The 12,914-nt window shown below is 36.1% G+C and overlaps 1 protein-coding gene across 1 annotated transcript; it reads right to left on the bottom strand.

Moving 5' to 3' along the window:
• Nucleotides 1-590: 590 nt before the first annotated feature.
• CCNC (cyclin C) lies at nucleotides 591-12,372 on the bottom strand. The gene is made up of 12 exons (XM_053460838.1): nucleotides 12,223-12,372; nucleotides 10,375-10,481; nucleotides 9,180-9,264; nucleotides 8,376-8,445; nucleotides 8,075-8,126; nucleotides 7,752-7,807; nucleotides 5,596-5,631; nucleotides 4,949-5,040; nucleotides 4,201-4,268; nucleotides 3,301-3,380; nucleotides 2,702-2,820; nucleotides 591-1,781 (listed from the first exon to the last, which is right to left on the bottom strand). Exons 1-12 carry the CDS (start codon nucleotides 12,252-12,254, stop codon nucleotides 1,727-1,729), a joined length of 852 nt encoding a protein of 283 aa, XP_053316813.1. The 5' UTR covers nucleotides 12,255-12,372; the 3' UTR covers nucleotides 591-1,726.
• Between the last annotated feature and the right edge of the window lie 542 nt (nucleotides 12,373-12,914).

Genomic DNA, 12,914 nt, shown 5'->3' with positions numbered 1-12,914 from the left:
ACTTTTCCCACCAGTTAAGTATCAAGCAAACTGTGCTGGCGGATAGACGTAGGAGAGGACCTGTAAACAAGGTTGGGCTAGCAGGACAACAATGGTGGTTAATCACACTTCAGAAGACATGCATTACTATCCAAACAAACCTGTATTTGTACACTGCAGGCAATGCAAATTTTTTTTCCAAATTAATAATAAAAAAAAAAAAACTTAAGAATTTTGTCTACATGATTGATGCTGAAGGGGTCCATAAACATAGCTGTGAATCAATCCAGCTTTTCATCATTACTAGTTGTTTAGTTTTTGTGGTAGACCAGATTCAAAATATGCCAAACGTTTCATATAAAAGTTTAATGGGTTTAAAGCAAAGTACACTATGTTTGAATCTCTCATCAATGCCAGGCTTAGTATGACGGAGAAATTGCATGCTGACAAGGGTCTGTGGGATAGTGTTGTGTGTGTGTGTGTGAGAAGGGGCTGCCAGATAGTATTGGGTGGAGAGAGAAGAGGAAGAATAAAAACAAACGCAATAGATATTTGGCTATGTCATTTCAGATATGCCAGTAGCCATATAAAAAGGCCTGCCACAAGAAACATTTTATGCAATGCTTTATTTTAATATAAAACCATTTAAGTACAGTGTTAATGCTAAATTGTGGTAAAGTCAAGAGCACCATTGTGACCTTTATAATCCAGCTTCCACAGGGCCAACTGTCACACCTTTACTTTCTAACAGATTTACATTTTCTAAAGAACACAAAAGCAGTGGGATGCTCCAAATGGGTGAACTGAAGACTTCTACAACATAAATAACACTTATGTATTCCTACAAACAATTTACGTGCGTGCACATAATGGCTGGAATCTCGTGCAAAACCATCTGGAAATTGTAATTCAGATATTTACACTTTACATACATAGCACTTGCAATGCTGTTTACTATCTGGAATTTTCTAGTAGCTTTTCAACTTTGTATCATGCAGTATAAAGTCAAAGGATAGAACGTCCTTGAACCAAAGGTGCAAGGGATTTATAAATTGAAACTGAAAACGTTCATATGTAGTGGCCATTGAGAATAGTTATACGGTAATCCGTAACATAACTTGTTGTATTTTCTGTAGACTATATTTAGCAACCATCTCCCCAATCCAAAATAAAATTCCTCTAAGTAATGGTTTTATTATTTCTCAAGCAGAATAATCAAATCTAGAGCACTAGAACGATTTTGGAAAAATAAGCACTATCATTATGAAAAGTGCTATTACCGCTAGGAGGAGTGTAAGTAATTTAGATGCTTCAAAAAGGTAAAATTCTAGGAGTTAGGAATATTTATAGGACTGAAGAAGCAAAAAAAACATGCATTGAAAATTTGATAATTTTTCCATAGTGTTGACAGAACACATTGAACAGACACAATTCGTGAAACAATTGGCAATGAGGTTTCACCTAATTCCAGAATCATAACCAGAAGCTTTGCACGAAAACAAAATTTTCACAAAACCCATACAAGTAAGCGTACGATATTGTTTAATTATGACTTATGCATTTAAAATCAAAGTTCATCAAAATCACTCTACTGACATTCGAATAGGCCGCTGTGAAGTTTTACTCTAAATTCTGGAGATGAAAATCCGTATCTTGTTTTCTGAATCCCACGTCATAGATACAGCTCCAGCATGTTATGTGGCTATTTCCAGATTCCTTTGGTCCAGTATTGAATTTTTGGATTATATCAAGATTGGCTGTAACCAGAGCTTTGGTTTCCATTTGGTCCCTGGTCTCCTTCACTGCAGAAAATAAGAGAGAAATGCATGTTATATAGGATATGCTTGCTTTATTAGAAATAGTCTGACTGATGTGCAGTGCTTCATTACAAAGGGCTTAAGCTACAATAGGGGTGAGCTGGCAATTGCCCCCTGGGCCGCTCTAAATTTCATAAAGGGTATGGATAAAAAAACGTAAGGTGATGTAATGCAATGTTACGCCACCCTGGGGTAAAAGCACTATGAGCAGAGAAAAAGAAGCCCCTGAGAAGGTAAAGATGTGAGGGGGGCGGTTGTTTAGGAGGAAGAACGGGGTATTGGGAGGGAAGCAGGGATGACAGAGAACGTAAGGAAGGGATGGAGAAAGGCAGGCAAGAGGGTGCGAGTATGTATAAGTGTGTGTATAAATATTTATCCTAGTTACTTGGGAGGTTGCCCTTCTGTAAGTAAAAAAGAGATTTTGTCTGAAGGTATTCACCTATTCTCTTTCCTTGCAGTACAACTCAACACCTAAGACTGGAGGAATGGAAAATTGCAATGCTTACATCAATTATGTTGAGTCCTACTGCATTTTTTTCCATAGCTGATAAATTAAAGTTTAAAAAGGTCCTTGATAGTTATAAAGGCTTTCCGCTGACCAGGTTGGCAACAGCAGTTTGTTACATTTTCAGATTCTTACAAAAAGTAGAGTATCACCATAACTAGGCATCTCACTGAGAGCAAAGGAGCTTGTTAGTGTCTTCCTATAGTATCTTCCTAGTAGCTCCTAAAGATGGCCTAAATTGGCTGAGGTTTGATATAGAAGCCTATTCTGCTTTATTGAATTACACACTTCGCACTCTAAATGTAACATAGAAAGCATTATAGGTATTGTTCGGGGTCAGTAAAACATTTGCATGTACCAGTACATACTTCGTTATCCAAATACATTAAATGTACTTAACCTGTTAGGTGGAGGCTTGGGTTTTGGCATTTTACTAAGGATAGCTGCCATTTCCTTCCTCTCATCAAAGTTCTTCCACTGTTCATAAAGCTTCAAGATGACTCTTATGATTTCTAAGATCTGGCAAAAGAGAACACAACAGAATAGAATGAATCCTTGTAAATACACATCGACTCCAGCAACCACTAACACTTTTACTGCTTACATAAGGAACATTTCAACAGCCTCCAGGCAGTAAACACAGGAGACTATTCTTGCAATCCTGCAGTAAAATGAAGAGCGCTTTATCTATGAATCCCCATCGTAAAAAACTGAACTTTGTGTAATTGGAATGTTCCCAAAAAAGCATGTACATATGCCATTTTTAAATTAAGTATTTGAAACTGGACAGCAACATCAGACAACAAATATTGCCCTACAGTCAATAAATTGAGCTGTGCTTTAGGCAAACTAACATACCAGTAAGTAGTGGGGCCAAGTGGCTCTGCCGAGGATGTCACTCAAAAACGGACTGCTCCTTTAATATACTTTTAAAAAGATCTAACAGGTATTCATTAGACTGCTTTCATTCACCCTTTCAAAGTAAGCAAATGAGAATACCTTTTCCATATCTACTGACAATTCAGCAAACCACTGTCGAGCATCCTTCTGCTGAACAACACATGCTACATGTAGACAAGCTGCAAAAAGAGAAGGTGACCAGAGCGGATTGATTTAGAGCAATGAAATGGGCTGCAGTTATGTCCTATTATTTTGGATACCAGGTGTCAATAGCTGGTTCTCAGTCTATGGATTGTAGCTCACACAAATGAATGACGTTTAATAACGAACTATTTACAGGAGCACATTATACATACTCTGGTATAAATAAAATCAATCTGTATCAAAAACACATATACGTACATGGCATTTTATAACTAAACATATGTAGTTCATTAACAAAGGCACTTAATGTATATTTGTATGAAAAAACAAAGTACACCCTCTTTGAATTCTATGGTATTACATATCAGTACATAACAATCATCTGTTCCTTAACAGGTCTAAAAATCAGGTAAATATAACACGTGACATATTACACCATGTCATGATTTGGTCAACAAAAATAAAGCCAAAATGGAGAAGCCATGAGTGAAAAACTAAGTATACCCTTACTGCTTCCTTAGGAATTAAGATGCTAAGTAGCAGACAAGGTGCTGCTAATCAAATGCCCTTGATTGATGATCAGCAAGCGTGACCACCTTTATAAAGGCCAAACTTTTAGCAGTTTAGAGCATTCAGGTGTATGTTAACACAATGCCAAGAAGGAAAGACGTCATATGTTGTTGTTGTGTTGTATTTTTATACCTGCTAAGGAGCAGATGATTGTTATAAAGTCCTGATATGTAAAACCATAGAATTTCAAAAAGGATGTACTTTCTTTTTCACATAACTGTATATGACCTATGTGTTTTTCTCCCGTATACCGAAAAATACAATTAAACTATAAAAGGTACTTACCTAGAGCAATCATAAAAGGAGGGTAGAGCAGAGAAAGATCTGTTCTGTATGTGTCATTTACTATTCTCCTGTATGAATAAAAATGAGGCAGACATCACCTTAACAGTATGATGGAGGTCTGTATATATAAATATAATTTGCACGGGTTCATCAAATACAGAAAAAGGGGGAATTATGGTTTAATAGACATATGGTTCAAATGACAACAGAAACTCTGGTCCTTAGCGTATGACAAAGCCCCAGTCCAAAAAGGATTAAGTACTTTAATATCCATTCTTCTTTAGGAGTGTGAGGGACAGGTCTGAGAGACTTTTTAAATTATGCAGAATGAGGTAGGTTACCAAGAGATAAAATGGAAAAAAATTGTGTGACTGTTGGTTTATTAATGTTTTCACTAAAAAGAATTAAAAAAGACAATGCAGTTTTCTCCAACTTCACCATAAATTACGAAGAGCTAGCACTTTATAATGCATAGTTCAATCAGTGGGGTGATTTCAAAAACTTTCATGGTTTAACTACGCATCATACAGGGCTAACCAAGCTCTCCTTGCAGGAGAAGCTTACTAGGTTTGGCGCTTCTTAATGTGTGTTGCTATCAAGGAGGTGAAATGTTTACTTCTCTTATAAACACTTTATTGAATAAATCTTTTTTTTTTATGTGTAATATCCTGCAAGTAGACAAAATGATTTTTGTTTTATAAAGAGAAAAAAGAAAAACAAAAATAAACCATACAGTGGAACAAATTACCATGCTAGTGGAAGAAGCATGTCCTCCTGTCCCATGTCTTGTACATACTGGAGCAGGGGTCTGTATGGGTGATACACTATTAAACAACAATCCTGGAAACGGAAGAAAATGTTTAAATATTATGAGTACAAAAATATGCTCCTTATCAGAATTTTTTTTTTTTTTTTTTTTTTAAAAAGACTGGCCAAATTCTATGCTGATTACCACTCCTGCAATATAGTTTTCCTTTTAAACTAGTACCTCAAGTATATTTTTTAAGAACACCAAATAAATGCCCTTCATAGATGGGCTGATAAAATCTTGACTGCAGACTATCGTGAAAAAGAAAATAAAATTAAAGCGTTATACTATTCAAATTGAGCTATGAAAGTATTATACGTATATATTTAATAACAACTAAACCACATATGCAAGTGGAGTCAGATTTGTCAATGACTATACATTGCGGGAGCAATTTAGTTCTATCTTTGGTAGATATTTCACAAGGTACTATAAAGAGGAGTAAATATTTTAATTTGCAAAGTACTCATTCGTGAGAATAAGGTATTCCAGGCTCTCAACTTCATTTTCGAACACCCAAGTCCCTGATTAAGTACCAGAATATAAATACAAGTCATACAACAGGGATACTTGTAAGCATTACCTACCATTAATTCTAGTAGATAAAACTCACATTCCAATATCTACAAAATAAGAAGAATGATAAACAGTAGGTAGAAACACAGCAATGGTAGCAAAATAGCCATTCAGATATTACCGGTAATAATAATAAAAAAAAGTTAATGTAATTTAATGGAAAAAGGGGAAATAAAATAATTTCACTTTTTCTCGTATCAATTAAATAACCCAACGCAACCAACTTCCTACACAGGATTTCAGACAAGAAACAAAAATCCAAACGCATGCAATTGCACTACCCTGTTTAAGAGTTATTGAGCTAAACCAGGCTGTAGCTCCAGTATACATAAACTATAAGAGCAATGACAGCGCTTTTCTAGAATGATTATAGAGCTCAAACAAGGAGGGTAATTGGAACAAAATGAAATACATAAGGAGCGATAGATAAACACATACATTGCGGATTGCGGTACAATAGGACTGGCTACAGGCTTCAACTATATTTAATGTATACTGGAGGTTCATATAAGGCGTGGCTTTTAGCATTTTAGGCAGGTGCTTGTCACCAACAGGCCAATTATCGAGGATTAATTGCTGCGGTTTCCTGATAACGGTGGGATACTCCTGAGTTTAGCGTCCACAAATCTGGTATTCCACCACAACACAATTTAGGGAGACCAGATAGTATTACTTAAAAAGTTATTGACAGGACCACACAAGCAAAAGGCATAAAACTCTTGTTTACATAATGCAATCACGAGTGTGGGGTCGTCTGGATCTGGCAGAGTTAGATGTCAAGAGCCCGACCGTTTTTGTATTGGGATTCACAGCTATGCAAGCATCCAGCTAAATGACACCGTCATAGATTACATGAAGATTGCACTCACTGGACAACTGCTATTAAGTAGCAGTGGGAAAAGGCACTCGACTTTCAGAGGGCTAATTAAGTGCGTTGAAACTGAGTGAGAATGACTGATGAAGCATGAAAATGACCTTGGCTGGCAAGAGCCAAACAAACCATGAAGAACAATAAATTAGTACATATAAGCATAAAGCCATCAACAGGACACAGTCATTTCCCGATGCTAAGGAAGTCAATATTGTGACTGTTGACAAGTTGAAAGAACATTAGGAGTAGTTTATTATAAAGGAAAAACTATGCTTTTTACCTTCAAAATGTATAAACGTGTCATGCAATGGTCACAACACACATGTTCAAGGCTTAGGTGTTGCGTTGTTCATTTACGAGTTTAAAAAATAAAGGTACAAGACCTCAGCAACATACACAGATTTTGGACAAACTGACTCTCCTGCCGTCAGAAAGCAATTATTAGAAGCCATAGCCGCGGGGGTTGAAAACAATTACTGATTTACCAGAGATTTATATGGCTTTACTTTATACTACCTGCAATACACCGAGAAGGTCTGCATTGATAGAGAGCTGATACTATATCACATACAGTAAAGAAGGTATTTAGTAAGCTACGCTCTACCAAAGTTTAAATTGGTAAACTAGCCCAAGCATTTACTCCCCAACGCTACAGTGTATCGAGTTACCTACACCATTCTTCGTACGGGTCTTTTCATCCTCATAAATAAGTACACTAGTCACCCATTGATGACAAGAGCACTTTAAAATGTTTGCCAAGCCAACTCTGAAGCTGACTGGAGGTGAATATATCGCATGCACGGAAATGCGTTCAGCCACATTTGCAAAAGGAACACCATGAAAACTTAAAGGAGCCGCACAGCTATCATATGCATTGAATGGTTTATGGTGACTGGAGTGTCCCTGTAAGCACAGCTCTTTATTTGTACATTTTCCAGCTATGTAGCAATTGCATGGTTTTCGCAAACCTAAATAATTCCAAGCTAGTTACTAAAGCGTACATCATGAGTCTGGTAATACAAAATGATTGATGGTAAATTGCTGAATATAACAAAGGTAAATATCAGCCCTGTAAATATATTCCTTTTCACAGAGAATTTGTGTAGCATACAAAGTATACACGAGAATAAATTGCATATTTATTCAAGTGTGAGCAGGGCCCCTCTCTACCTAATGTATCAGATTGTCTATCAGTTCTAGTTTTGTCATAACCCTTGAATAAATGTACTGTAAGCGCCTTAAATTCTTTTTACTATATAAATAAAAGATATAAATAATAATAGTTTTATCACTTACATGATTCATCCTATAAGGAAACTCTTTTGGGAATGCATAAGAAAACCTAGTTTTTACTATAAAGAAAAGGGAAAAAATTTTACGTATTCTTCACGTATAAATAGACAATAGTTAAATTGTAAATAATTTATAAACTATATATATTATATATACACACATAGCCAACATATTTCACAGTATGCTCTTCTTTTTTTCTTTAGTGAGATGGCACTATTCAAAGACATTTTACTACAACACTTGAGTTTGAGGTGGTTAATTTAAGGTAGTGAAATTATTAGCTCATCTGCATATTCTAATCATTTTGTTTAGGATTTAATACTCACATACAGATGTAGCAGCAGAAATTAATCTTGTGTTTGAAACAACACCAAATTCCTATTAGAAAGAAGATGTGAAACTTAGTATACGACAAAATTACATCTGTGTTAAATTCTTAAAACCAATGCTGATCAAGGTGAACATTTACTCTAAATATTTGTATTAATTGAACTTGCCTCATGGACCTCCTTTGTCTTACTTCAACGTAAACATGCATCCAACACAAAAAAAGTTCCCCTACACTTTGCACAAAGCACTATTACATTTATTTTGAAACCAGTTGTTAATGTGATGAGCTGTGCTTACCTCTACTTTGGATGCCAAAAACACGCAGGTTGGTGCCATTAAAACAGGATCTATACTTTTTAATGAATACCTAAAGAGAAGAAAAACATGGACAAGTTACAACATGGCCAACAAACTAAGTGAAGTGTTCATTCTAACAGGATAGTAAAACTAATTTACCATGGATAAGTGAAGGTAAACATTAATTGTGTGCCATTAGTGCTCTTCACTGTTTCTATGGAAAAAAAAAACTGCTGCTGCAATTATCTATCAGCACTCCTTCTAGATTTTCAAATGCATTTCTTGATACAAGTCAAAAGCATGTTAAGCCTGTCAGGCTTGCGCAATGAGGTCATGGAAGGACTCAGGGCCTGGGTTTGTATAGTGTTTATAAATTGCCTTGATGAAATTGGAAATTTATGGCAAATGAATCGCTCATTTATCAATGGTTAAAGGACGTCTGAAAAGAGCAGTAAGAAATCCTATTCATTGCATGGCTCCTAGACTTTTATATCTGGCCCCTACCTTTTCCTACCATTTTATATTGATCGTGATGCCGGTACATCTTTCTGTCTCCCAGATATGCCCGTCTAGCTAGTATTTTTTACACAAATTTGTCCAGCTGTAAAAAATTGCCTTAAAACTTAACATTGAGGAAAACTGAAGCTGTTAACATGTTTACAATTCTTCTAACGCAATAACAGGAAAGGAAACCCAGTCATTGGTTATCACAAGCTTATCAAATTAGACTTCAATTTGTAAGCATTCCGCAAACTTACACAACATGGATGGCAATTGTTTATAATATAAAAAAAGCCAACTCACCTGGCATAAAATCGTTTAAAGTAAACTGTGGCAGTGGCAATGACTTGTTGTCTTAATTTAAGGTGTTCTCCTAAAGCTTGAATGACTGCAAAACAAAATGGGTTATATACATAAGTTGTATTGAGTTAGGATCCAATATTACAATTAGAAGAAAAAAAATAGACGTTTAATTGCAGATTTATATGAAACAAAGTTACAAGCAATGACGCATTGTGTGGCAACAGTCTATTGTCCTGCTTTGCTATTAAAAAATGTTATTCTTGTGTTGGAACCCGGGCGTAATAGGAGTATGATTACAGCCTCCTTATGCCATGCTATTCCCCCCTACCCCCTTACACATCTATGCTATCTCACACACACACTCATTCATTCATTCATATTCTTATTCATTCACAGATACTCATTAACTCCCTTAATCATGCATACGTGTTCATACACCCCACCCCCACCCCCTTAGCTGAACTGCAGATCTCTCACTCACAGACTTCTGCAGGGGCCCTGCTGCTTCCCTGTGTCGCTCGCACTCTGTGCAAACAACTTGTCCCACCCCCAGGGGAAGAAGGAACGGAGCAGAGTCACCGGCTTCCTGCTTCCCCAGCGGACTTTTATTTTCATCGTTTTTTTATTTTGCCGATAATGCCCTTTTCGGCCACTGATATATTGGTGCATCCCTAATGAGAATATGTATCAAAGCATGCATGTTATTTTATGACTTGCTGCAGTTTAACGGCATTGTATACCTCTAACATGCTGCATGATTTGTAAAACCAGACGCAGGAGAGAGGAGATTTGTATTCGTTGCCAAAGCCTAATGTAACATACATACTTTTAATATTTTTGTTTACTGTAAGTTTTAAAAGCCACGGCAAGTCATGTCCACTGTAATACTGGGACATTTGGCTGGGCTGCTCCCACTCAAGCTGAAACCTACTGACATTCCGCTGCCAAGAATTTCTTGTCAAGCAGTGAGCGAAAAAAGGAAGTATGGGGAATAATGTGCTGAAACAGCCCAACATGCACTAAAGGAAACCATTATAGGCCCTACAATACCATACAAATGCACTGATCAAATATTTTGTGGCAAATGTGTTCACAGGTGTATAGAAGTATTAAAATAAAACAATAAAGCAACACGCTAGCAGGTAAAAAACATTTTAGCGCAAAATATACTTTGATAATGGATGCAACATATTACCATTTGTAAAAAAAATCTGCAATTTCCAATATTCTTCTTCGGTTAGGAATTTCAAGTCCTTTTGACGTTCTTTTAGTAGATCTTGTTTATCCAAAATCCATTGTAAACTGCAAGAGGAAGAATACAGTTTTAATGCTTTACTGTACATAACTGATCAAATTAAATGGCATGACTACTTGGAAAACTCTAGTGATAGCATCATTTCACTTTCCTCCTACAAGAATTGAAGAAGAGACCATTGCCAACCATAGAAACATCTGACCATATTCATACATACATTCAAAATAGTAGGCAATCGCCAGTTACATTCAATTGGTTTCCATGAATGTTCCAACATCCCGATATGTTTGTATTTCAATATAGTTTTATATTTTCAATATATTTTATTTAAAAAAAAAACAATTATTCTGATCTACCACCTTTTCAACTCTTCTATATGTCTGTAAAGTTACTAAAAAAAAAAAACAAAACTGGACAAGCACTTCTATAAACAAATTGCACAAAGCACAACTGGAGTTATATGTAAAAAAATAAATACAAAAAAAGTGATTGTGGTACATTTTTAAAACTTATTCCCATAGCAATCAATGGAATGATACAGTTAACAGGGACGTTTCCACTGGTTGCTATGGTAATAAAACTACTTCTCATAATCTGCATGATAATCACCTTTATACATATTCCCCAATTTATCATTGCTTTCTATTTTGGGATCAGTAGGTTCCCGGCAATAATCAAGGTGAAAAATATCTCTTTATTTTCAAGATCAGGTTACAGCAAATCAATGTTGCCCTACTTTATTATTATTATTATTATTATTATTATTATTATTATGTATTGTTTCATATAGCGCCATCAAATTCCATAGTGCTGTACAATGGGTAGTAAGGACATAACTAGTATATAACATACCAATTTGACTTACAGAGACAACAGGTGAGGAGGGCCCTGCTCAAAGAGCTTACAATCTACTTGATGCATCTTCAGTGAAAGGGATCATCTCTTCACCCAAAGTATCTAAAGGAAACCTTCCCAGCACTATTATTAGCAACTGGGTATTAAAAACCAGATATGTCCATTCACAGGCAGGTAATATTTCAGTGAACTTGCACCAATATAAATATGTTTTATTTGATTATTCAAGTGCCACAAATCTTCATAGTCAACAGATGCCGAAAACACGGTTCAATCTGCGCTCTACAACAAAACTTGGGCCCCGGGATTTTCAGATTTCCTTCTATATTATAAAATCTCAGTTGAGGAAAGTCACTCCTTTCTTCTAATAGCCCCAATTCCTCATATTTAAATGGATACTCCCACATACTTGGGTTTCATTACTAGCATCAGATCAAAAATAAATGTTTTCGCAAATAACGCGCTTTGTTATTTTAGTTTTAGTTATCTTAGCCCAATCTACTAGACAAACACCCTGCCTCTGTCTATGGTAAACAATAGAATGGCTCGATCTTAATGACCAAGTTGGATACAGGCTAATGTAAACCTTTAGATTTAGAGGAACCCAGGGAAGTCACATGACTAACAATAATGGAAGATCTGGATATTGTATAAAGGACGTTTATTGGAACAAACTGAGATTAAACCTACATTACCGCACACAGCAATGCATTATATGATATGAGACAATATTTTTCATGGCTCTTCCCCTTTAAAATAAATAATCTCTTAAAGATATTGCTGCCCTATGCCCCTCACTATATATATATATATATATATATATATATATATATATATATATGTATGTTAGACAACACAGTGACCTGACGGGACTGTAAACAAACGGATCGGTGCTACGGAGTACGCATCGGAAAGGTAAAAATATCCACTTACTAATGAGAGCTTTGCCAGAAGTTACCCGCCATCAAAACAAAAAAAGCAGCAGCACCGTAAAGCAGTCAGTCCCGGTAAGCTGCACACAGCACCGCTATACAGACCGCCGCGAAAAGCTACGAGAAAGAGTTCAGGAAGGGAGCCGGCGTGCAACCTCCAAATACATCCGACTGGGAAACGAGTCCTTCCGGAACGAAGAGCGTGTCCTGCTTACGATGATGGTTGCAGTCTGAGAGCTGCTGGAGGACGATGAAAATATCTATACGACACACAACTGCTAAGCCTTTGATATAAAATGGCTTAGAGCGCTTTTATTTATTTATGCTTCAAGCAGTTTATATAGAGTAGTAACTAATATATGACTGATTAATGACTTTGAGTCTTTACATCAGGAAAAAAATGGGCAGAATGGTTCTTATCTGTATTTGAATTCTGTGTTTGTAATGTGACTGTTCATCTGTCGATTCTAGAGATTCTACTCTTTGATTGTATGTACTGCAAGAGGTCTCCACGTAACTTGGTGCTATATAATTTCTCTATTTTTTTTATACTATTTTTATTTTATATACATTTAATTTGGTAACAAAAATGAGAAAAAACTCTGAGATGTTATCCCAAAAGCCCTCTGCTACTGCAGTCCTCGCATGAGATAAATGCTTAGCGTACAAGGACGTTTGCAAATATATGTGTAA

The sequence above is a fragment of the Spea bombifrons genome, chromosome 3, assembly GCF_027358695.1.
Source record: "Spea bombifrons isolate aSpeBom1 chromosome 3, aSpeBom1.2.pri, whole genome shotgun sequence".
Taxonomy (NCBI): Eukaryota; Metazoa; Chordata; class Amphibia; order Anura; family Pelobatidae; genus Spea; species Spea bombifrons.
This window is presented reverse-complemented; position numbering and strand designations above follow the sequence as displayed.